The sequence below is a fragment of the Heptranchias perlo genome, chromosome 9 (assembly GCF_035084215.1).
Source record: "Heptranchias perlo isolate sHepPer1 chromosome 9, sHepPer1.hap1, whole genome shotgun sequence".
NCBI lineage: Eukaryota > Metazoa > Chordata > Chondrichthyes > Hexanchiformes > Hexanchidae > Heptranchias > Heptranchias perlo.
In genome coordinates, this window is record NC_090333.1 from 49,219,287 (window position 1) to 49,245,817 (window position 26,531).

At 44.5% G+C, this 26,531-nt stretch overlaps 1 protein-coding gene across 1 annotated transcript in view; it reads right to left on the reverse strand.

Moving 5' to 3' along the window:
• The window catches only part of sgip1a (SH3GL interacting endocytic adaptor 1a), a 163,438-nt gene that overhangs the window by 68,160 nt on the left and 68,747 nt on the right, over window positions 1–26,531 (reverse strand). Inside the window, exons 5-6 of the mRNA XM_067990376.1 lie at window positions 12,819–12,876; window positions 8,491–8,673 (exon numbers count right to left, since the gene is read on the reverse strand). Of these exons, the coding sequence (XP_067846477.1) occupies window positions 8,491–8,673; window positions 12,819–12,876 (241 nt within the window). The remainder of the gene's footprint in view (window positions 1–8,490; window positions 8,674–12,818; window positions 12,877–26,531) is intronic.

A 26,531-nucleotide genomic window follows, 5' to 3' on the forward strand; every position in this document is an offset into this window, starting at 1 on the left:
TTGATGGAACGTTTAGGAGTCCCTCTGTTCATACCAACATTTCAATAAACAAAGTTTGAAAATTATCCATGAGAAAGTACAGACAGACAGACAGTTGGACAGTCATGCAAGTTAAATTGTACCTTCCCTTTCTTATTTTAAAAAAGAGGAAAATTGCTCTTACCAGACTTCTCTGCTAAAGAATGATGCATTTATTAGAAAAATAAAATAATGAATAAATACTGATAGGTTTTTATCCCCACAAATTTTTCTGCTTCTAAAAATGCAAAGTAAAAACACAATCAACAGGGTACTATTTCCATGAGAAAGAGTTTGACAAACTGTTTACAAGCATGATAAAAATCATGTCAAAATGCATCACCACAGGTGACACCGTTGTGAAGAAAGTAGACAGCTCTTCTGCCTTGTGGGAAAAATATTTTGCCAAACACTTTTTTATGTGATGTGTCCCTTTAAAAGGTTCACATGAAGGCAAGGCTTTATTGAACTTTAAAAAAGATCTGCTCCACATCTCTGTGCCTGGCCATGGTTAATTAATTTATAGTTAATAGGTTGCATGACATGACTATGAATGAGGCATACTAATCATTAATTTGTACAGCATTAATCCACCCAGGCATCTGATAAACATCAGCAATTACAATTCACTCATTCATTTCCTGAAGAATGATTTGATTAAAGGATCATTATCGCTGGGCAACATGTTCGGGTTCGATATTTTATCTGATATTCCATATTAATAAATCCTGTTATCCTGTTATATTAATAGAGAATTCATATATGTTTCTTCTATATTCAGACCTGTCCGTTCCCTGATACTGAAGGGTTTTTCACATTATTTGTAAATTATCGGATTAATAGAGATTCATCCTTTTTACAACATTGATAGGTTGAAGCATGGTTGTTTTTGTAAGATACACATCTTGTCGAGGACACAGTACAGGCTATGATGGTTCTGCAACTCTATACTTCTAATCAACCCAACCACTTGACCATAGAGTGACTGTGACAACTTACACTGATTGGGTTGATGAGTTGTATAAAATAACTTTACACATGCCACCTGACAACATCTGATCTTATACCATTTTCTGGCGATTAAATGGTGTAGTGGGTTAACATACTATCGTTTTGCTTATGGGATCTCATTTCAAATCCAGCCTAGGCTGAAGGACGGCTCTCTTCTTCCTGCTTGCTGTATGGGCCCCATTGTGGAATGAGTTTGGGGCATTTTCAGCTCAGCTGCTAATGAGTTTGGGCCCACAACACAAAACCACTCTGAATTTGGCACTACATTTGGAATCTCATTTAGAGGCACCACAAAAGTGGGTGGTACAGGGGCATTCTTCAGAGATTGGTGCTGACACATTATTGGGCAGAGAAGAGGGAATTGTTCTCTGCAGCTGGCTGTATTGCTCCTGACCTGTGAGTGCTTGATGCAGATAATGGACGCAGGAACTGAGAAATGTGTTGCACTTCCCAGCAATAGCTACCTTCACCTTGCTCAGTGCACAATAAATTCATTTTAGTTGCACATTTTGTGTTTTTTGATGATTCAGTTGGTGCTGATCCAGTTGTGTTTATTATGTTACAAAAAAAAAATTTTGGGGTCTATATTGTCAGCTTGGCCACTTAAAGAAGTCAGAAAAAAAGTTTGAATGATTTAGTTGCTTAGTTTTGTGGTTCCCAGTTGTTGATTGATATCTCTTCCTACCTGTCTAGTGACAGAAACTGTAAGGCCAATTGTAACTCTGTCTGCTGGACGGGAATGGTGTGATAGTGCCCGTAAAATCAGAAAGCTGCACCTACTGCCCCGTTCCCGCTCTGATCCTGCCCGCCACCATTCTGGCCAGGGCCTATACGAGGGTGGCCCAGGTGCTCGCCTGAATCAGGTGAGAGCCTCATTAAATTATGCACATCGGGCTTCTATTTGATTGCAATTGCCTCTAAATAGCTGGGGGGGCCCGCCGGAGAGATGGTGGGTGGCAGATGCCCAACCATTCTCCGCCAATAGTTAAAATTGGCCCTTGTGTTTTTTTTGATTGGGTCAAATTTAGTCAATGGGCTATTTAAGCCAATAAGTATGTTTAACGTGACAGATAATGGTTATTTGAGCCAACTGCACTTGAGGAGCAATGATTTTGTGAGCTGTGACACTACAGAGATCTGCTAAATGCAAGACTTTTAATTATAGTGAAGGGAATTATGGAAAGATATTGTGATGTAACCACCACTTGGGATGGTTAGGACATTCCTGACTTACATGTCATGTAACCATTGAAAAATTGACAGGCCACCTTCCAAGCAGGATCAAACAATGGAAAAAGATACATGCTGCATTCAAGCCCTTAATCGTTGAGCAGCAAGTAACTACTGATCAGTTACTTGATATGAATAAAATGTCCATAAATGAAGAAATTTAAATACATTTGTCATCTTAATGTTTAAAAAAATGTTGAAAAGGTTAACTCACTTGTAATTTTTCATTAAAAAAACATGATTTCCAGTCAACTTTCAGGTCTGTCTTGGTCATTGTTTCTCTTTTTAAAAAAAAATTATAAATAGAGCAACAAACCTCTCACAAACCCAAAGGAACATAAAAAATATCCGAATATAGATAGTTCACAAAGATCAAATTAAACTTGTGACCTCTGATCCAAATATCGACAGCTGACCAATGAGAGGCACCAAATGCAATATCAGGTTATGGTTGAATGTATCTGTGCAGACAGTCAGTGCAAGTTTGTGTGAGATGTACAGGTTATGCTGTGTCACAAATACCATTTGATCAGTGGTTATGCTGTGTCACAAATACCATTTGATCAGTGGTTATGCAACTGCGTGACGGGTAGATATGTAGTTGAAAATTGTAACGGAAAAACAACTGCAGCATAAATGGAGCAGTTTCTACAGCATCTATGGTACTGCAATATAAACATGTCAACATCACCATCCCTGGGTATGTCCTGTCCCACTGGCAGGACAGACCCACCAGAGGTGGTGGTACAGTGATATACAGTCAGGAGGGAGTGGCCCTGGGAGTTCTCAACATTGACTCCAGACACCATGAAATTTCATGGCATCAGGTCAAACATGGGCAAGGAAACCTCCTGCTGATTACCACCTACCGTCCTCCCTCAGCTGATGAATCAGTCCTCCTCCATGTTGAGCACAACTTGGAGGAAACACTGAGGGTAGCAAGGGCACAGAATGTACTCTGGGTGGGGGACTTCAATGTCCATCACCAAGAGTGGCTCGGTAGCACCACTACTGACCGAGCCCTGAAGCACATAGCTGCCAGACTGGGCCTGCGGCAGGTGATGAGCGAACCAACACGAAAGAAAAACCTATTTGACCTCATCCTCACCAATCTACCTGTTGCAGGTGCATCGGACCATGACAGTATTGGTAAGACTGACCACCGCACAACATCCAGGCTTGGGCTGATAAGTGGCAAGTAACATTCGCGCCAGACAAGTGCCAGGCAATGACCACCTTCAACAAGAGAGAGTCTAGCCATTTCCCCTTCACATTCAATGGCACTACCATCGCTGAATCTCCCACCATCAACATCCTGGGGGTCACCATTGACCAGAAACTTAACTGGACCAGCCACATAAATACAGTGGCAGGTCAGAGGCTGGGTATTCTGTGGTGAGTGACTCACCTCCTGACTCCCCAAAGCCTTTCCACAATCCAGAAGGCACAAGTCAGGAGTGTGATGGAATACTCTCCACTTGCCTGGATGAGTGCAGCTCCAACAACACTCAAGAAGCTCGACACCATCCAGGACAAAGCAGCCCGCTTGATTGGCACCCCATCCACCACCCTAAACATTTACTCCCTTCACCACCGGCGCACGGTGGCTGCAGTGTGTACCATCCACAGGATGCACTGCAACAACTCGCCAAAGCTTCTTCGACAGCACCTCCCAAACCCACAACCTCTACCACTAGAAGGACAAGAGCAGCAGGCACAACAGGGAACAACACCACCTGCACATCCCCCTCCAAGTCACACACCATCCTGACTTGGAAATATATCGCTGTTCCTTCATCGTCGCTGGGTCAAAATCCTGGAACTCCCTTCCTAACAGCACTGTGGGAGAACCTTCACCACACGGACTGCAGCGGTTCAGGAAGGCGGCTCACCACCACCTTCTCAAGGGCAATTAGGGATGGGCAATAAATGCTGGCTTTGCCAGCGACGCCCACAACCCGTAAACGAATAAAAAGAGACAATAAGATATAACATGCATTGGGTGTAGCTCCCTTTCTTTCCAAAAACATCTATTTTCCTTAAGGTGCCTCATCATGTAATATGCTTTCTGGAAACATTAAAGCTGGTTTTATGTTGTAGAAAACTCTTTGTCAAAGCACCAAAATCTGTATTTTCATGTAATGTAATACCCAGATTAGCTTTTACATGCCCTATAATACTTCCTGTGAGAAAATCTGGTCATTCTGTTCTGTAATCAAGGTAGAAAGTGGAAGAGTTATGTTGCTATGGCAACATTTACCACGAAGCAGTGGAAGTACTGTGGCCTCATTACTATTCATTGTAGTCTGAGGTACAATGATTAAAGGAGGATTGCCAATTAAAACTGCTTGAAAATAGAACTTGACATTCATTTCCGAAAGCTAAAATTATTTATGCTGTTCAAACATTATTTGATTTTCAAACATCTCAGCTCTTCAGATTTGGAGATTATACAGTGTCTGACTACAAGAGAGCAAGCCAAAACCAATCATGAGGATTAATGTTCCAGGGTGGAATGTTCTCATGGGAGTTAGACACTTGTTATTCAAGTGACAATTGCAATTACTGCTAGAATTACCCCAAGAATATATTTTCAATTATGTTTAAATACAAGTGAATCAAATCCATTTTTCTTGGGGGAGGGAGTACAAGAAGTGGCATAACAACAAGATAAAGACAAAACTGAAGGCGAGAAAGAGTAATTGAAGATCGAGTTAAATGCAGATCTGTAGGTTTGGAAGGGAAAAGATGGTCTATGACATGGCTACTTTACTTCTAAATTGCTTCCAATGGGCCTGGCTGTATGTAAAACAATAACATAAGGATATTTAGCAATAGTAAAAAGTCATTGCCCTAGAAATTCAATGGCGCTGCACCTGTTTTCCAGGCGCCTAATCATCCAATATGAGCTGGAAGTGCGCCACCAGCCATATTGGTCAAGGCAGAAAAAAAGGCATCCAGGGCCTGCGCCTGAAACAGGCATTAACCTAGGACATCCAATGTCTATTTGAGGCCCCCTTTGTAAAATTGGACTGCCCTGTCTGCAGCTCACCGGTCTCATGTAAATGAAGCCAGAGGCTCAACATCAGGTGGGCCTCGGGCCTACCCGGCCCGGTGTAGGGATCATTCCCTGCGCCCAGTTTCTAGGCCATTGGCTCATCCTTTTTGATAAACCAAGTCCACCCAATTTCTCTTAATGCCTTCTCTCTTTTGAGATACATCTAATTATTCCTTGAACCTATTTTTGCAATCTGAATCTATGGCCTGATTTCAACTTTTGGTAGTGGTAGATATTGGGCGGTAGTAGATTGTCCACCTGTCATACACCCGCTCAATTTTCCTTTTCATTGTTACCACCCGTGACATTTTCTGTCACTGCCAAAAGTTGTAGGGAGGCTATGTAAATATGCAAATCAGGGTTTTAAGCCAGTTGTAGGACCCCCATTACCATTTTTATCTACAAATGGGCAGAGCATGCACCATGTGCACTAGGTCCAGTTGTACCAGGCATTAAACAGCCTTATTATTGCTGGAATTTGACTTTGATGGTCTTCCATTTGATGATGAAATTAGTTGATGGTCATCATATTTAAATCAGGTTCCCACAATGCAATTGGGAGCCTGATTTAAATTTAACTGCTACCATCCAGGTTTCCCAGAGCTCAGGAAACCCGGCAGCACAAGGGAGGCGAGTGCAGCCGGCTCCAGAAGGTAAATGCTTTTTACAGCACTCCTTGTGGGCCAGGAGGAGCAGAGTACTCCCCCTGGCCCCTCAAGAAAATCTTCAGCCTCCCTTCTGCTGACCCCAGCCTCTCTCTAGACCCTGCTGCAATCGGCGATCCCACCAACTTTACCAAGCCCTGATCTGTGGTTCCCTCCCTCCCAATTGCCGCTGTCTTCCGCCCCCCCCCCACCATGCCTCGATCTCTCGCTCGCTCCCTCCTGATTGCTGGGGACTGTCCCCAAGGGTCCTGGCCGTGGCCTCCTGCCACTGGTTTTCCCGCCTGGCAGCCGGTTGTCAGGCAGGAAGCGGAAGAAAACAATTAAGGAGACAGTAGCGGAACATTTGGATAAACATAATTTAATAGGACAAAGTCAGCATGGCTTTACGAAGGGGAAGTCATGTCTGACAAATTTGCTTGAGTACTTTGAGGATATAACGTACAGGGTGGATAAAGGGGAAACAGTGGACGTAGTGTATTTGGTCTTCCAGAAGGCATTCGACAAGGTGCCACATAAAAGATTATTGCTCAAGATAAAAAATCACTGGATTGGGGGTAATATTCTGGCATGGGTGGAGGATTGGTTATCTAACAGGAAGCAGAGAGTTGGGATAAATGGTACATTCTCGGACTGGCAACCAGTAGCCAGTGGTGTTCTGCAGGGGTCGGTGCTGGGTCCCCAACTCTTTACAATCTATATTAACGATTTGGAGGAGGGGACCGAGTGTAACATATCAAAGTTTGCAGATGATACAAAGATGGGAGGGAAAGTAGAGAGTGAGGAGGACATAAAAAACCTACAAGGGGATATAGACAGGCTGGGTGAGTGGGCGGAGATTTGGCAGATGCAATACAATATTGGAAAATGTGAGGTTATGCACTTTGGCAGGAAAAATCGGAGAGCAAGTTATTATCTTAATGGCGAGAAACTGGAAAGTACTGCAGTACAAAGCGATCTGGGGGTCCTAGTGCAAGAAAATCAAAAAGTTAGTTTGCAGGTGCAGCAGGTGATCAAGAAGGCCAACGGAATGTTGACTTTTATTGCTAGGGGGATAGAATATAAAAACAGGGAGGTATTGCTGCAGTTATATAAGGTATTGGTGAGACCGCACCTGGAATACCGCATGCAGTTTTGGTGTCCATACTTAAGAAAAGACATACTTGCTCTCGAGGCAGTACAAAGAAGGTTCACTCGGTTAATCCCGGGGATGAGGGGGCGGACATATGAGGTGAGGTTGAGTAGATTGGGACTCTACTCATTGGAGTTCAGAAGAATGAGAGGCGATCTTATTGAAACATATAAGATTGTGAAGGGGCTTGATCGGGTGGATGCGGTAAGGATGTTCCCAAGGATGGGTGAAACTAGAACTAGGGGGCATAATCTTAGAATAAGGGGCTGCTCTTTCAAAACTGAGATGAGGAGAAACTTCTTCACTCAGAGGGTAGTAGGTCTGTGGAATTTGCTGCCCCAGGAAGCTGTGGAAGCTACATCATTAAATAAATTTAAAACAGAAATAGACAGTTTCCTAGAAGTAAAGGGAATTAGGGGTTACGGGGAGCGGGCAGGAAATTGGACATGAATTTAGATTTGAGGTTAGGATCAGATCAGCCATGATCTTATTGAATGGCGGAGCAGGCTCGAGGGGCCGATTGGCCCACTCCTGCTCCTATTTCTTATGTTCTTATATTATAATGAGGTCCTGTTTAATTCGGCAGGACCTCCATATCTCCACCCTTGCTGGTTTCCCCCCCACCGCTACAGTGCACCCCCGCACCCTCCCCACCTCCCCCTAAATATCGGGGCCTATATATTTTCAGGTTCGATTATGTGATAACATAATCATTGCACAAGTTTTGAAGGGGCGCCAATGTCCTGATCAAATGCTTTTTCAAACCCTTTCTCACAAGGGTACAATGCAAAGGCATGAATTCTGTCAAAATCCACATCTCATAACTTGGGTGTAATGTCAAGATAAAAATGGCACACACCTCAGTTGCCCCCCCAAACTAAAAAAAAAGGTTAGCCAAACATTTATTTGTGAAGGTGCTGCCTCTTTAAAAAAAATGTAGCTGCTTCAGGTGAGTACTTGTTATGTTGCATTTTCTGTATTAATATATGTTTTTCAATGTCAGCTTGATGCATAAAGAACAGTACAACTCATTTGAAGTCACTGATCTGAGGGCAGTTTATCTGTTGCCGAACAGAGCAGGACCCACCTTAAGAATGTTTCATAACAATTGGGTTACACAGCAGCTGTAGAATAATCTGTGCCAAATTGCTTTGGTCAAGTACAGAATGCGATATCACTGGCAATATAACCAAGTGATCCCAATTTGCACTGTTCAAAATTGGTACATGAAGTATAAAGACACCAAAAGAGAAGTGTTGCAGACTAATCAGTGCAATGGTGAATATCTTTAATCCTATACTCAATATGAGAACTCAGAGACTGGATTCTTATAATGGGATTTTTTCTCAATATACTCAGGCAGAAATAAGTGGAAGTACTCACCATTGGTGAAGGAGACAGAGAAATGTTGCCCACAGAGGCCTTCAGCTCATCCACTGAAGCCGCCATACACGTGATGGAATCTTTATGCTGGAGAGGCCGAATCTTAACGTTGAATTTTCGCCGTGTATCTTCTTCCGACTCGGACTCACTTGACGAGTAAAAGTGTTTCTCTTTGGTAGGTGAAATGTAATTAAGGAAACTTCTTTTTTAAATCAAATACAGTAGGAATTTTAAAATTCTCCATCAGATAACTAAACAGCAAAATGTGAATTTAAAATCCTCCCCCCTGCAATTTGTTAGTCCCTTTTCTTTCCTTGTCTCTTCAAAGCGTTGACCTCTGCCAGGGTTTGGCTCGACAGGGCTCAGAAATTCTCCAGTATTTTGTTCTAGTGGCCATTCTTCATGAGGTTGGTAACATAAGGTTGTGTCCTTAACTAATAATTGGGCGCTGAGGCCTGCTTTGCACCTGTGGCACTGAGTGGCAACACATGTGTTGTGTGGTAGGTTCATTAAGACCAGAAAAAACATTAATGAGCCCATATCTCACAATGTCATCAGAGCACCTGGAAACCACTGCAGACACTCAGTGCCTCGAAAGATGGATGTGCCCCAGTATGTACCTCCTTGTTCTGGGTCAGTAGATGGCACACATGATAGGCCCTATGTATACTTACATGGTGACTGCCAGGGTTTATAGTTGCAGGGTGACTAGGGGTTACAGATGCGTTGTCACCCTGAGAAATACTTCTGTCATCCTGGCCATCTCCTGATTTCCCTACTGCTGTGCACCCTCAGTTTGGTCAGAGTTTCAGGTAGGAGCAGACTACTGGGTTGCAATAAAATAGTTAAAAGCCTGCTACCTGGTTCCCCAACATAGTGAATGAAGATAATACAGACTGTAGTTTGGAGTCAGACATGGATGATCCAAACTATATAGGCTTCTTAATAACTGCATCAAGTACTGATAGTGAGCTACCATACTGTATTTGTAGGTGGGTCCTGTGAAGACCCTAGGCTTAGCAACTGAAGAAATCCTCAAGCTGACCCTCTGACCAGCAGTTTTTACCTTCTCCAATTCCAAGTCGGATTGCTTCTTCTCACTTGTTCTCCGTGTTTCACCAAGTACTCCCTCCTGCAACTTGCTAACTGACCTCCGCAGACTGATGAGAGGAAAATATGGACACTGAGCCAAAGAAGGAGATACTAGGAGGGGTGACCAAAAGGGAGTTTGAGGAGTGGGAGGTGGAGAGATTTAGGGAGGGAATTCCAGAATATGGGACGTGGGCAACTGAAGGCTCTAGCTGCCAATGGTAGGGCAAAGAGAGAGAGGATGGCACAAGAGGCCAGTCAGGAGAATGGAAAATTCAGGGGGTGGGCTTGTACTGCTGGAGGAGGTCACATGGATAGGAAGGGACCATGATGGGAAATTTAAATTTGAGATGTTGGGGGACTGGAATCCAATGTTTGCCAGCAAGGAGAGGGATGATAGATAAGGGGACTTGATGTGGGATAGAATATGAGCAGCAGAGTATTGGATGAGTTGAAGTTTACAGAGGATGAAGGATAAGAAGCCGGCCAGGAGGTCATTGGAATAGTCAAGTCTGGAGAAAACAAAGGTATGGATGAGGGTGTCAGCAGCAGATGGACTGATGTAGGAGCGGAGGCAAGCAATGGAGGTGGAAGTAAGCAGTCTTTGTGATGGAGAGGATATGGGTACAGAGCTCATCTCGGGGTTGAATAGGATGATGAAGTTTTAAACATTCTGATTCAACCTGAGGCCTTGGAGGGGGAGGAGAATGGAGTCTGTGGTAAAGGTATGGAGCTTGTGCTGGGGCTAAAGGGGATGACTTTAGTCTTCCCAATATTTAGCTGGAGGAAATTGTAGCTCATCCAAGACTGGATGTCAGACAAGCAGTTGAGAGGAGTTGAGATGGGTGGTGGAGAGTTAGAGCTAGATATCATCCATGTACATATGGAAGCTAACCCCATGTCTGTGGGTGATGTCGCCAAGGGGCAGCATGTAGATCATGGAGGGGAGGGGACCACGGATACTTGCTATGGGGACTGCTGAGGTAATGTTGCAGTGTGGGAAGAAAAGCCATTACTGTAGATGCTCTGGGCACAGTTGGATAGGTAAAAGTGGAACCGAATGATGGCCGTTTCACTGAACTGAACAATGGAGGAGTGACGTTGAAAGAGGATGGTTCGGGTGACTGTGTAACAGACTGCAGAGAGGGTGAGGAGGGACACCATGGTCACAGCCACAGGGGATGTTGTTATGACTCTGGTTAGGGCTAGTTCAGTGCTGTGGCAGGAGTGGAAACGTGATTGCAGGGATTCAAATTGTGAGTTGCAAGAGAGATCGGCATCAATCTGGGAGGCAACAACATATTCCAGGAGAACGGAAGGTTAGAGATGGTGCAGTAATTTTCAAGGACAGGAGTTGTAGGGCTTTTGTTGGGAGTGAGAGATGATGGCAATTTTGAAAGGGAAGGCAGCAGTGTCTGAAGAGAAGAATTATTTACAATGTCAGCTAACATGGGGACCAGAGAGAGAAGTTGGGTGGTCAGCAGTTTAGTGGGAATGTGGTTGAGGAACATAACACTAATCATGATCTTGGGGTGGCCTCCGATCTCTCTCTCCCATTCCCTCTGTTACCTCCACACCCTGAATCTCGAGGGCTCTCTCCTCATAACAAGTCAAGGGATGTAGCTCAGGTGACCCCTCTCTTGCCTACCATCTACAAGTGCTGTTACATGCGGCCTACTCCTGCAGACAGGTAAGGGACAAATGTTGCTAAGAGGAAGCTGATAGACTTGTGCCACCCAAGTGCCATGCCAACAGCCACTTTATATGACCCTGTGAACATACAACATGTCGGTAACTGCTGGCAGAGTGCTTGATGTTTGATCTTTGCCACATGCAATGGTCCATAGAGCACACACATTGCCCTGGTAAAACACCAGTGTACCTGTGCATTTGGAAAGTATATGAACAGTTGCAGAGTGCTACATATTCTCCCACTGTGATTCTTCCCTGATTTAAAATTTGCTAAGATGCCTTGTACAGGGCTAACTTAATAAACCCCTGCCAGCATTATGGACTTGTAAATTACCCCTTATAAAATTAAGTGATACATGAGCACAACTTGTCTTGGCAACCTATCCGAAACTATCAAATATCTTCAATTCTTTGTGGACATCTGCTGCAGTCCCAGTTCACGTTTGGCTGGGGGCAGGGGAGTGAATGAACCAAACAACATATCTGTTTCATAAGCAACAATGAAAGATGCAAAATCCAATTTAAAAAAAAAATTTCAAATTTCTTAAAGCAAAAATGAAAGATGCAAAATCCAATTAAAAAAAAAATCAAATTTCTTCAGTGCCTCAGTAGGTAACAGTACTGTCCAGTGTGGAGCTGAGGTATACTTGCTGGAACATGCACGTCTTGGGCATTAGATGAAAACAGGTTTGTGTTTAGTGGCGATGTCCCCAGGGTTGGACAGCCTACTGACATTCACTGTCCGTGTTCATCACACAAAGAATGGTCACTTGGGTGAGTTACTGGAAAGTCACTCGCATCTATGAAATTGTATCCTGGCAAGAGTCAATGCCTTCAAAACAGAAAGAGAAAAAAATTGGAATACAAAAAAAGTCAGCACTGGTAAGTTACTGATGGAGCTTTCCAATTGTGTTTGTAAGAAAACTGGTGCTATTTTTAAACTATGGCGTCATATATGTCATAAAAATGGTGACAACCTCCTCATTGAAAGTGGTTCCACAATATGGTCCAGCTGCTTGTTCTGAATTCAGAGCAGTGGCAGCAGTACTGGAACAACTGCACATAGCATTTACTATTTTTAATTCACCCTGGGAACTTTCCTTGGTGCTGGGGTCAGTCCAAACAGAATAACAATGTCAAAATTGCATTGCTAGCCTGTATGGACAGGCTTACAGCTAGATGTACACATGGTGTATACATGGCCAGAACAAAGCAAGAGTCCTGTCAGTGCTTCACCTCTAGAGGCAAGGAAATACACTACCTTGTGAGGTGTTGTTTGAGAGGCACATACAACATCTTGTTTACGTTAGAGAGAGAACTCCAGCAGCTGCCCTGCAATGGGGTATCAACCTGCCTTAAAAGAATGGAACTATACAAAAATATCCTTCAATGTATTTTTCTCCTATGAAAACAAGTCAGGAAAAACAAAACGCAATATACTGGAAACCTGAAATAAAAACAGAAAATGCAGGAAACACTCAGCAGCTCAGGCATCATCTGTGGAGAGAGAAAGCCAGTAAGGTCGCAAGGGTCCAAAGGATATAACCTGATTTGTCATCGGGCCTGATACTGTATCCTTCATCATCTACTTCTGGTGAATTCTGAAAATCAGACAAGTAACAGAATGAAACATTTTGGAAGATTTTCAACCATTAGTGATTTCCTGTGGCTTTGCTCATAGATAATTTTTTTTGTTGCTGTTGAAAATTTGGAATTGACTGAGCCGCAGCAGCTGCCACCTCCGACTCAACCTGCTCATAAATTGAGTTTCAGGGCTATCCAGGGGTACAGGGCTTCACCCTGCCTACACCTTCAATTTAACTGAAATTTTAATTGAAACTTCCACTTTCTAAATGTTATTTCAACTTATGTAGTTAAATTTTTAGTTACAATTTTTAAATGGCAAGAGTTATTTCAACTTGGTTATTAAATTAACAGTTTTTGGTGTGGAACCATAATGACTGCCGACTGTGGTTGCTGTGGAATGTCATTCTTAAACCTGTTTGGTTCTTGCTAACTATGTGACCGAATACACCACATGGTTAACATGAACCAATCGAAGCAGATTGAAACCCTGTAGTCATGGATTTATTAGTAAAATTTTGTCTGGATGTGCAACCGTGAGCATTTATCATTAATCAGTGAAGAAACATTTGACATTTTTTGGTCAATTTGTGCTGATCAAGGTGAGAGATGTTGGTGCTGGGGAATGGAACATCTCAGTCCAAACCTCTGAACAACCCCCTACTCTACCAACCATCTGATATCTTCTCTGCCACCCTTGCTGAATGAGGGACAGTATTCTGCTGAGAAACTGAGTTAAGATTGCCCAACTGCATTTCATGTAGGAAGCTTACTGCCAACAGAGACAGAGAGACTTTCATTCCATCAGTGGGGACTGGATTGAAACCGACGTAGCAGAGGTGAAAAGTGAGTGTAAATCCCACTGCACCAGGCAATTCCCCCCGGATCTTTCATTTTTTATATCACTGTTTTTTTAATATAAATTGTTGACACATCAACATGAGCAATAGTAGGATTAATGCAAATTGTAAACTAACTTCTGATGTGGCTTTGATTTATTTATGATATGGAGATGCCGGTGATGGACTGGGGTTGACAATTGTAAACAATTTTACAACACCAAGTTATAGTCCAGCAATTTTATTTTAAATTCACAAGCTTTCGGAGGCTTCCTCCTTCCTCAGGTAAATGTTCAGGAGCTCCTCGAAGCCTACGCATTTATACATATAGAACAATACATGGTGTTTACAGAATGCCCCTGCAACTGCCCGTTGCCAAGGCAATCACCGTGTTCAGACAGAGAGGTGTCACCTGCAGAACCCCCGAATACACATTCAACAAAAAAACAAACAGGAAAAAAAAGAGAGGCAGAAACATCCGGAAGGCAGAGAAAGCCAGCAAATGACCCATTATATTAAAAACAGATAACATTTGTTCGCTGGTGGGGTAACGTGTAGCGTGACATGAACCCAAGATCCCGGTTGAGGCCGTCCTCATGGGTGCGGAACTTGGCTATCAATTTCTGCTCGACGATTTTGCGTTGTCGTGTGTCTCGAAGGCCGCCTTGGAGTACGCTTACCCGAAGGTCGGTGGATGAATGTCCATGACTGCTGAAGTGTTCCCCGACTGGGAGGGAACCCTCCTGTTTGGCGATTGTTGCGCGGTGTCCGTTCATCCGTTGTCGCAGCGTCTGCATGGTCTCGCCAATGTACCATGCTCTGGGGCATCCTTTCCTGCAACGTATGAGGTAGACAACGTTGGCCGAGTCACAGGAGTATGAACCATGCACCTGGTGGGTGGTGTCCTCTCGTGTGATGGTGGTATCTGTGTCGATGATCTGGCATGTCTTGCAGAGGTTACCGTGGCAGGGTTGTGTGGTGTCGTGGACGCTGTTCTCTTGAAAGCTAGGTAATTTGCTGCGAACGATGGTCTGTTTGAGGTTGGGTGGCTGTTTAAAGGCGAGTAGTGGAGGTGTGGGGATGGCCATAGCGAGGTGTTTGTCCTCATTGATGACATGTTGAAGGCTGCGGAGAACATGGCGTAGTTTCTCCGCTCCGGGGAAGTACTGGACGACAAAGGGTACTCTGTTGGTTGCTTCCCATGTTAGTCTCCTGAGGAGGTCTATGCGATTTTTTGCTGTGGCCCGTCGGAACTGTCGATCGATGAGTCGAGCGTCATATCCCGTTCTTACGTGGGCGTCTTTCAGCGTCTGTAGGTGTCCATCACGTTCCTCCTCGTCTGAGCAGACCCTGTGTATTCGCAGGGCCTGTCCATAGGGGATGGCCTCTTTGACGTGGTTAGGGTGGAAGCTGGAAAAGTGGAGCATCGTGAGGTTGTCCGTGGGCTTGCGGTAGAGTGAGGTGCTGAGGTGCCCGTCTTTGATGGAGATTCGTGTGTCCAAGAAAGAAACTGATTCTGAGGAGTAGTCCATGGTGAGCTTGATGGTGGGATGGAACTTGTTGATGTTATCGTGTAGTCTCTTTAGTGATTCCTTGCCGTGGGTCCATAGAAAGAAAATGTCGTCGATGTATCTGGTGTATAGTGTTGGTTGGAGGTCTTGTGCAGTGAAGAAGTCCTGCTCGAACTTGTGCATGAAAATGTTGGCGTATTGGGGTGCGAATTTGGTCCCCATGGCTGTTCCGTGTGTTTGGGTAAAGAACTGGTTATCGAAGGTGAAGACATTGTGATCCAGGATGAAGCGGATGAGTTGTAGGATGGCTTCCGGAGATTGGCTGTTGTTGGTGTTGAGTATTGATGCTGTCGCAGCGATGCCGTCATCGTGGGGGATACTGGTGTATAGTGCCGAGACGTCCATCGTGGTGAGAAGTGTTCCTGGTTCAACTGGTCCGTGGGTACTGAGTTTTTGTAGGAAGTCTGTAGTGTCGCGACAGAAGCTGGGGGTTCCCTGTACGATGGGTTTCAGGATGCCCTCGATGTATCCAGAGAGGTTCTCACACAGGGTTCCGTTGCCTGATACGATGGGACATCCGGGTGTGTTGGCTTTGTGTATCTTTGGGAGGCAGTAGAAGTCTCCCACGCGGGGATTACGTGGGATGAGAGTGCGTAGGATGCTTTGAAGGTCTGGATCGAAGGTCTTGATCAGTTTGTTGAGCTGGTGGGTGTGTTCTTTGGTCGGATCTGCGGGTAACCGTCTGTAGTGTTCCTGGTTGTCCAGTTGTCGGTATGCTTCTTTGTAATAGTCTGTTCTGTTCTGTATGACTATGGCTCCTCCTTTGTCCGCTGGTTTGATGACGATGTTGCGGTTGGTCTTGAGAGCGTTGATGGCGTTGCGTTGTGCTCGGGTGACATTCTGGACTGTCTTCTGAGTGCGGCTGATGAATCTGGCATTGACGCATTTCCTGACAGCTTGAGCATACATGTCCAGCTGAGGGCAGCGACCCTCCGGAGGAGTCCAGTTTGACTCTTTCCTCTTCGGTTGCTGTACCGCGGATCCCTCTGTCTGCTGTTCCGGATCGTCGATTGTCTCATTGGGTTCGCTGCTGAAATCTTGGGGTTTGTGGTAGAATTCCCGGAGCCTCATTCTCCTGATGAATTCCTCTGTGTCCGCCGCGAGACTAGTGGGGTCCATTTTGGTGGTGGGGCAGAAATTGAGCCCTCGGCTGAGAACTTCGATTTCGTCTGGTTGAAGGGTGTGGTCGGATAAATTGACAATAGACTTCCCTGTGGTTGCAACCGTGGTACCAGGGGAAGCTTGGTCGTTGCTGGTGGTGATGCCGAGTTTCTCAAGCTTCCTGCTCTTGGTTTTCATGTAGGCAGCGTAGTTCCGTTGCCTCGTCTGTTTGGCGGTATAACGTAGCTGGTCTGCTGTGTCCTGAGTACAGGTTGAGAGTATGGACTCTATCTTGGTTTCGAGGTTGTGGCGTCTGCTGTAGAGTTGGTGTATGAGATGGTTGCGGAGTGTGCGAGAGGTACGGCGGCAGAGTCTCTCAGCGTAATCCGAGTTGTATGTGGACTTGAGTGGGTTCGTGATCTGGAGTCCTTTCGGGATCTTGTCTGCTTTCTTGCAGCTCTGTAAAAACTTGATGTCTGTAAAAACTTGATGTCTGTAAAAACATGATGTCTGTAAAAACATGATGTCTGTAAAAACTTGATGTCTGTAAAAACTTGTTTTTACAGACATCAAGTTTTTACAGACATCAAGTTTTTACAGACATCATGTTTTTACAGACATCAAGTTTTTACAGACATCAAGTTTTTACAGACATCAAGTTTTTACAGAGCTGCAAGAAAGCAGACAAGATCCCGAAAGGACTCCAGATCACGAACCCACTCAAGTCCACATACAACTCGGATTACGCTGAGAGACTCTGCCGCCGTACCTCTCGCACACTCCGCAACCATCTCATACACCAACTCTACAGCAGACGCCACAACCTCGAAACCAAGATAGAGTCCATACTCTCAACCTGTACTCAGGACACAGCAGACCAGCTACGTTATACCGCCAAACAGACGAGGCAACGGAACTACGCTGCCTACATGAAAACCAAGAGCAGGAAGCTTGAGAAACTCGGCATCACCACCAGCAACGACCAAGCTTCCCCCGGTACCACGGTTGCAACCACAGGGAAGTCTATTGTCAATTTATCCGACCACACCCTTCAACCAGACGAAATCGAAGTTCTCAGCCGAGGGCTCAATTTCTGCCCCACTACCAAAATGGACCCCACTAGTCTCGCGGCGGACACAGAGGAATTCATCAGGAGAATGAGGCTCCGGGAATTCTACCACAAACCCCAAGATTTCAGCAGCGAACCCAATGAGACAATCGACGATCCGGAACAGCAGACAGAGGGATCCGCGGTACAGCAACCGAAGAGGAAAGAGTCAAACTGGACTCCTCCGGAGGGTCGCTGCCCTCAGCTGGACATGTATGCTCAAGCTGTCAGGAAATGCGTCAATGCCAGATTCATCAGCCGCACTCAGAAGACAGTCCAGAATGTCACCCGAGCACAACGCAACGCCATCAACGCTCTCAAGACCAACCGCAACATCGTCATCAAACCAGCGGACAAAGGAGGAGCCATAGTCATACAGAACAGAACAGACTATTGCAAAGAAGCATACCGACAACTGGACAACCAGGAACACTACAGACGGTTACCCGCAGATCCGACCAAAGAACACACCCACCAGCTCAACAAACTGATCAAGACCTTCGATCCAGACCTTCAAAGCATCCTACGCACTCTCATCCCACGTAATCCCCGCGTGGGAGACTTCTACTGCCTCCCAAAGATACACAAAGCCAACACACCCGGATGTCCCATCGTATCAGGCAACGGAACCCTGTGTGAGAACCTCTCTGGTTACATCGAGGGCATCCTGAAACCCATCGTACAGGGAACCCCCAGCTTCTGTCGCGACACTACAGACTTCCTACAAAAACTCAGTACCCACGGACCAGTTGAACCAGGAACACTTCTCACCACGATGGACGTCTCGGCACTATACACCAGTATCCCCCACGATGACGGCATCGCTGCGACAGCATCAATACTCAACACCAACAACAGCCAATCTCCGGAAGCCATCCTACAACTCATCCGCTTCATCCTGGATCACAATGTCTTCACCTTCGATAACCAGTTCTTTACCCAAACACACGGAACAGCCATGGGGACCAAATTCGCACCCCAATACGCCAACATTTTCATGCACAAGTTCGAGCAGGACTTCTTCACTGCACAAGACCTCCAACCAACACTATACACCAGATACATCGACGACATTTTCTTTCTATGGACCCACGGCAAGGAATCACTAAAGAGACTACACGATAACATCAACAAGTTCCATCCCACCATCAAGCTCACCATGGACTACTCCTCAGAATCAGTTTCTTTCTTGGACACACGAATCTCCATCAAAGACGGGCACCTCAGCACCTCACTCTACCGCAAGCCCACGGACAACCTCGCGATGCTCCACTTTTCCAGCTTCCACCCTAACCACGTCAAAGAGGCCATCCCCTATGGACAGGCCCTGCGAATACACAGGGTCTGCTCAGACGAGGAGGAACGCGATGGACACCTACAGACGCTGAAAGACGCCCACGTAAGAACGGGATATGACGCTCGACTCATCGATCGACAGTTCCGACGGGCCACAGCAAAAAATCGCATAGACCTCCTCAGGAGACTAACACGGGAAGCAACCAACTGAGTACCCTTTGTCGTCCAGTACTTCCCCGGAGCGGAGAAACTACGCCATGTTCTCCGCAGCCTTCAACATGTCATCAATGAGGACAAACACCTCGCTATGGCCATCCCCACACCTCCACTACTCGCCTTTAAACAGCCACCCAACCTCAAACAGACCATCGTTCGCAGCAAATTACCTAGCTTTCAAGAGAACAGCGTCCACGACACCACACAACCCTGCCACGGTAACCTCTGCAAGACATGCCAGATCATCGACACAGATACCACCATCACACGAGAGGACACCACCCACCAGGTGCATGGTTCATACTCCTGTGACTCGGCCAACGTTGTCTACCTCATACGTTGCAGGAAAGGATGCCCCAGAGCATGGTACATTGGCGAGACCATGCAGACGCTGCGACAACGGATGAACGGACACCGCGCAACAATCGCCAAACAGGAGGGTTCCCTCCCAGTCGGGGAACACTTCAGCAGTCATGAACATTCATCCACCGACCTTCGGGTAAGCGTACTCCAAGGCGGCCTTCGAGACACACGACAACGCAAAATCGTCGAGCAGAAATTGATAGCCAAGTTCCGCACCCATGAGGACGGCCTCAACCGGGATCTTGGGTTCATGTCACGCTACACGTTACCCCACCAGCGAACAAATGTTATCTGTTTTTAATATAATGGGTCATTTGCTGGCTTTCTCTGCCTTCCGGATGTTTCTGCCTCTCTCTGTTTTTTTTCCTGTTTGTTTTTTTGTTGAATGTGTATTCGGGGGTTCTGCAGGTGACACCTCTCTGTCTGAACACGGTGATTGCCTTGGCAACGGGCAGTTGCAGGGGCATTCTGTAAACACCATGTATTGTTCTATATGTATAAATGCGTAGGCTTCGAGGAGCTCCTGAACATTTACCTGAGGAAGGAGGAAGCCTCCGAAAGCTTGTGAATTTAAAATAAAATTGCTGGACTATAACTTGGTGTTGTAAAATTGTTTACAATTGATTTATTTAGTTCACATTCACTCCAATACATTGTAATTATTTTGGCTGTGACCCTGCAAAAATATTAAAACAAAAATGTCTTCAAATTTCTTTACTTATATTGAAGTCCCTTTATTTAGAAGGGATAACAACTTGAAGTGATGCATTTCTCTTTATTTTGTCTTTGATGATGATGATGATGATGCCGTCGTTCTATGAAAATACCTTGTTCTGTTTACAGATACAGTGCTGAATCTATGCAATCCTTTCTAATTTGTTCCATCCTCCAATCTCTTAATCTGTTCCATGTTGGCTGCAAAGGTTCATGTTCTGTCAGCACATTTTCAAAATGGTTACCTGCGGTAATGATCAACCAAATCACAGCTAACGGCCACAAACTCTTTTCAAAGAGAATTAGATATTTGCTCGAACAAGAATATTAATGGATTAGCAGGAGTGTGGAATTAGATCAGGTGGTTCATATTGGAGAAAAACAACAGGAAAGATTTGATGGGGCAAATGGCCCTTTTTTTCCTGTGCTATAACATTATATGATTCTATCAGAGAGAAACCAAAAAGTAATAGAAAAAAACCAAATTTTCCTATATCAGCATTGGGTGACCTACCCCCCTGGGAAGCAAGTGTGAAATGATAAGATAATTACAAATGAGAAAGAGCATTCAGCCCATCTTAATTCATCCATCCAGAAGGATCCTACAGTTCCCATCCCCCACCCAACATCTAGCTGTTTCTTAAAAGATTCCAGGGTTTTTGCCTCCACCACTCTATCTGTAAGTCCATTCCATGTGTTGATCACTTTTGTGTAAAGAACTTCCTGATATTAGTCCTAAATTTATCTTTTACTAATTTGAACCCATGTCCTCTAGTCCCACTTCTGCAATTTAATTCAAAGTTAATTCAGGATTTACTTTTTCCAATCCTTATCTATCTTGTATAAACTATAAAATCACCTCTCAGACACCTGTTAAGTCTAAATAGCCCAAGTTTCTCCAGTCTTTCCTCATAACTCAAATGTTTGACACTAGGGATCAGCCTCTTTGCTCTTTACTGCACCACTTCCAGCACTCAAATGTCTCCTTTATTTCTCAGTAACCAGAAAGGGCACAGTATTCAAGGTGTGGTCTGACCAGAGGTCTGAACAATTTGATCACAACTTGCTCTGACTTGCATCCTGCTGTTTTAGCTATGTAGTTCAACATTATGTTGGCTTTGTTGATCTCTGCTCTGCATTGGTTGGATATGTGGAGCATTAAGTTGTACTAAGACACCTGGATTTCTTTCAGTTCCTTCCTTAGTTACTCCCACATCATTCGTGGAGTGTGCATGTGACCCAATTTTCCTTCCCACATGCAGTACTTTACACTTGTCAGCATTCAGCCCACATACATATTTTGTCCAACTCATTTTGTAATTTGTGGGCTGTCTCCTCTAATTCCACTGGCCCTCCCAGTTTGGTATCAACAAATTACATTGAGTTTCTGAGTCAAGGTCGTTTATGTAAATGAGAAATAGTAGTGGTCCCAACACTGAGTCATGGGGCATATCAACACAGTACTCTCCTCCCCTCTTTCCACCCCCCCACCCACCCCGACCACACCTTGACAAAACTATTCTAACAAGTAACAAGTGCCTTTGTTTTTTACGTTGCAGCCAATTCATTATCCATTTCTAAGATTTAATCTGCATCCCTATTTAATGTTCCATACTCCGGTATAAAAATGGTTCTCTTCAAGCAATGCCTGCCTTGAATAAGTTCTGTTCCTCTCTTTGCCGTGATTTCTGTAAGGAAACGATTAATCAGACTGACTTGAAGTGTGTTAATGTAATACCGCTATCGATTTGTCCTTCTTTTGTAATGTTCGCTTTTAGCCTTTCTTTGTTCAATGGGGAAGTAAGATTCTTAAATTGTAATATCTTAAAATTGTTACAAGTGTACTAAGATAGTGACCATTGAACTTTTGAACTGAGACTGACCCTTACAGCACCAACAAGTTTTAATATGAAGTAACCACCTGCTTATTGAGAGAATTTAATTGGAGACATGCCATTGCGTACTGGCTCCCAAGTTTGAGGGAGATTGTAGTCAATGATATGGGTGCACAGACAACAGTTAATGCTGTAAAAGGAAAATATCTGGGTAAAACATTATTCTTTGTAATTAGAGTTTAGAATTAAGCTAGAGCTGAATGGTACAGAATCAAAGACAGACTTATAAATAAAGGTTTCATTTGGTGGAATAGCAATTATATGTAACAAGGAATACAATTTTAATAAGGTATCAAAATAAGGAAGTTATACTGATCTTGTTAGCCCAGTGGAAAAAGAGCTTGTTAGCAAGGAAATCAGCTTATCAATAAGACATGGGCTTCACTTAGCTTCTCCTTCCATGGAGTTGCATTTGAACTTTTGTTATAATCATGTAATGTGGAGATATGCTGAGGGTCGCGTAGTAGGAGTAAGAGATAAGAAGCCTAAGAAAATGGAAAGCAAGATGTTTACATCTTCACCCATATCAATCAATAGAAGTATTGTAAAATTACCTATTTGTCACTAGTCTGCAGTTTAAAGATGTAACGTTATACATGTGAACAAGGCATGATCAGGTCTGTGTCAAATATGGACATTTTGATGAGAAACTTGTAGCTCAAAAAGGTATAAAAAGTGACAGGTTTTAATGAGGATTTGGATTCAGAGGTTTGATCAACCTGAATACTGAGCTCAGAACTGTAACATGTTTGTGTCCCCAATCATCAGATGTGGTTGTACTATATTTTAAGTATATGTCTAAGTTCTATTGAATTTACTGTATGCTTAATAAAACTATGAATGCTTGACCTCAATGTTTCAAGAACTTTTCTGAGGAATAGATCGAGCATCTAATCACAAATAAAAACCATCCTCTAACAATGCCCATTTGTCTCTTTTACTTGTTCACTTTCATTGTTATTCCCTCCCCATGTTTTTGACAATGTCTTTGCCAAGACCCAATTTTGTAGCCACATCTCTTTCCAGCTTCAGCTCATTCTACATGGGTTCCAACTGCAGTTGCACCGTCTTCTTTTGGAGCCACCTATGGTCACCAATATCTCGGTGATATTCATTTTCCTTTGACCACTGTTCTTGCTGTTTTATGAAATTTACCCTCTCTACCATGCGCCGCTAAATGCACTCTCCCTAGATCTCTTTAGTGGCATCAATTCCACTTTATTTCAGAGCTGCCCTGGTCCTCAGTTCCATATCATCCTTCGAAAACTTTTTTTAGGCAGTAAGAAGCAAAAGCTTTAACAACTCTTGGATGCTAGCCTATCTCCCGATATCTTCCTTTTTTCTTTCCTCCATCCCCATCCCATGCCAGATTTTTACCATCTTTTCTGGCCTTTTCCTCGCTCCTTCAGCAAGGGTCTTAGCTTCATCCCCCATGCTATACCTGTATAAATTCTGAGCTTGACATAATGCTGAGCCTTTCTGCTACCTTTGCCTCCATGCCAACTTTTTTTGGCTAGAAATCTCCACCACCCCCACGTCTGACCACACCACTTCCTGCTCCACCTTGTCCCCTCCCACTGCCCCCCCCCCAAGTCTGACCACTTCCTGCTCCACCTCGTCCTCTCCCACTGCATCGAACCCTCTCAATCTTTTCATTGAGAACTACTGATGTAATATCGGCTATGTCAGTTTCTCTACACCCCTCACTCACTTTAATCCATCTCCCACTGAATTTGTGGCATCCCGTTCTCTCAGGTTTAATTCTGACATCATCAAACCCACTGACCAATGGGGTTGCTGTATGGCGAAAGGACCTCCACCTTGCTGAGACTAAATGCCAATTCTCTGACAACCCCTCTCATCGCCCCCAGACCATGTCTGAACACCACATTGTTACTGACCTCTTCTCCTTTGGAGATCTATCTCCAACCACTTTGTTCGCCATCCCCACACAGCCCACTTCTACCTCCTCCCCAAGATAGACAAATAGGATTCCACTTATCTTGATTCTATTTTTTCTTCCCTTGTCCAGTCTCTGCCCATCTACATCTGTGAGTCTTCTGATCCCTCTACCACTTCAACGAATGCTTTAACGAATTCTGTTTTGTTAAATCCAACAATCTCCTTTTCACTATAGATATATAGTTCCTCTACACCCCTATTCCTTACCAGGCTGGTTTCCAGACCCTTCGCTTTTTTTATTAAACAGCGATTCAACCAGTCCCTATCCACCACCACCCTTGTCTGACTGGCTAAACTAGTTCTTACCTTGAACAACTTCTCCTTTAATTCCACCCACTCTCTGTGTTGCTATGGCAACTTGTAGGAGTCCCAGCTATGTCTGTCTTTTTGTAGGGCATGTAGAACAATCTTTGTTCCAGTCCTACTCAAGGGCTCTTCCAAGGTCCTTTTTCATTACACTGATGACTGTGTTGGTGCTACTTCCTCCTTTTGTCCTGATCTAGGGAATTTCATTCGCTAAACTTAAAATTTCTATCCATCCTTCACCTTTATGTGATCCTTCTCTGACCTTTCCTTTCCCTTCCTGGACTTTGCTGTCTCTATCTCTGGGGATTATACTTCTCACCCCACTTCCTGGAAAGCACTCCATTCCTTTCCCCAGTTTCTCCATCCTTGATGATGCCGCCGTCTACACCAGAATTTCTGAAATGCTCTCGTTTTACTTCATCCAAAAATTCTCCTCCACTATGTGGGGAGGACCGTCAACCAGATCGGTTCCATTTCCTGTGCTTCTTCTCTCACCCCCTTCCCCTCCCGTGATGGGTTCCCCTAACTCACTTTCCACCCACCAATATCTGCATTTGCCAGATCATCTTCTGCCATTTCTACCATCTCCAATATGATCCCACTACTAAACATATTTTGACCATTTTTCCACAGACAGGATTTGAAAATGATTTTTAAAATCTTCAATGGCTAGGTCATATGCATTTTAACCAACTTTTGTCTCAGTGCTTTTCTTTAACAAAAAAAATACTTGGGTGTACATATTTTGCTTTCAAAGCCCAACATTTAAATGCAACTCTTCTCCAAATACTTTGTGGAAAAATGGTCAAAAATCCTGAACCGTGACATACATCTTCCCTTCCCTTCACCTCTTTGCTTTCTGAAGAGGCCGCTTCCTCTGTAGCACCCTGGTTCTCTCTTCCACCACCCCCATCACCTGCTGTCTTTCTCCTGACACCTTCTTGTGCAAGGGCAGAAAATGCAAGATCTATCCATTCACCTCCCTCACCAGTGTCCAGGACCCAAAACAATTTTCATGCGAGATAACAATTTACATGCTCTTCCTCTAATCTAGTATACTGTATCCATTACTCATGGTGCAGTCTCCTCTACACTAGGGAGACTATACACAGATTAAGTGATTGCTTTCCTGAATCACCTCCATTCTGTTTGCAAGTGTGATTCCGAGCTCCATGTCGCTTATCACTTTAATTTCCCATTCCACTCCTACTCTGACTTCTCTGTCTTTGGCTTTCTACACTGTTCATGATGCTCAATGCAAGCTGGAAGAACAACCCCATATCTTTTTTTTTAGGCATTTTCAGCCCTTTAGCTTTCACAGTGACTTTAATAAGTTCAGAGCTTAACTATTGCTCCCACTTTCCATCCAGCTGAGGATTTTGTCTATTTAGATGGATGGGTGCATCGGCTTTTGTAGGGGGAGGCAGTTTGGTGCTTGGGATGGGGACCTTCCATCACAACATCATACTGGTGGATAATTCTGCACCTCTGCTGACTGACCTGCAGAGTATTTCCAGCATTTTCAGTTTTTGCTTCAGATTTCCAGCATCTGCAGTGTTTTATTTTTACAAAAAGCATATGAGGTTTGGAAAGTTTGGCAGCTCTCACAGAAATCACCATCCCACAAGAGATACACCACATGGTATAAAAAAATTGGATCAGGACACTCTTGATTCTGTGATTACAGCTTCCAGAACTGTGTATGGTTGATGTGGGAATGGACCTAAAGGCTTGAACAGGGTGGTAGACTGAACAACTGGACACAATCATTTCCAGAGGACAAAAGAAGGAAGCATATATCTCAAGACGATAGGAAACCCACGTATGATAGTTTGGAGTGGGAGGGGGGGGGATTTTAACTATTGAGCGACTGGTTAGTGGTGGGCCTGAACCATTTTGGGGGCAGGGCTTCATTAATATGCTGCTGGTGAGTTACATGCCGCAAACAGGCATCCCACTGCGGCTTGTCAGCTTCAGGCCAGCGCAATATCTAGGGGATCAGAAAGGTAAGGCCAGAGGGGTGGGGGCTGATCACAGAGCGGAGGGTAGGCTGTGGCAGCAGCGGTCCACATTATTCTTGTGGAGCACTCCTGTTCCTCCTGGCCCTGCAAAAATAATTTTAGACGTACCTTTTTGTGACCTCTTCCTCTTCACTGCCAGGTTTCACTCAGCGAAGCATCCACTGTATCCGCTCTGCCCACTCCTGCCTTCAACACTGCCTCAGGCTCCTGTCTGATTCAGGCAGGTGCCTGGGCCACCTAACAGAAGGGCCAAGTTAAAAAAGCGGTGGTGTGGGACTGG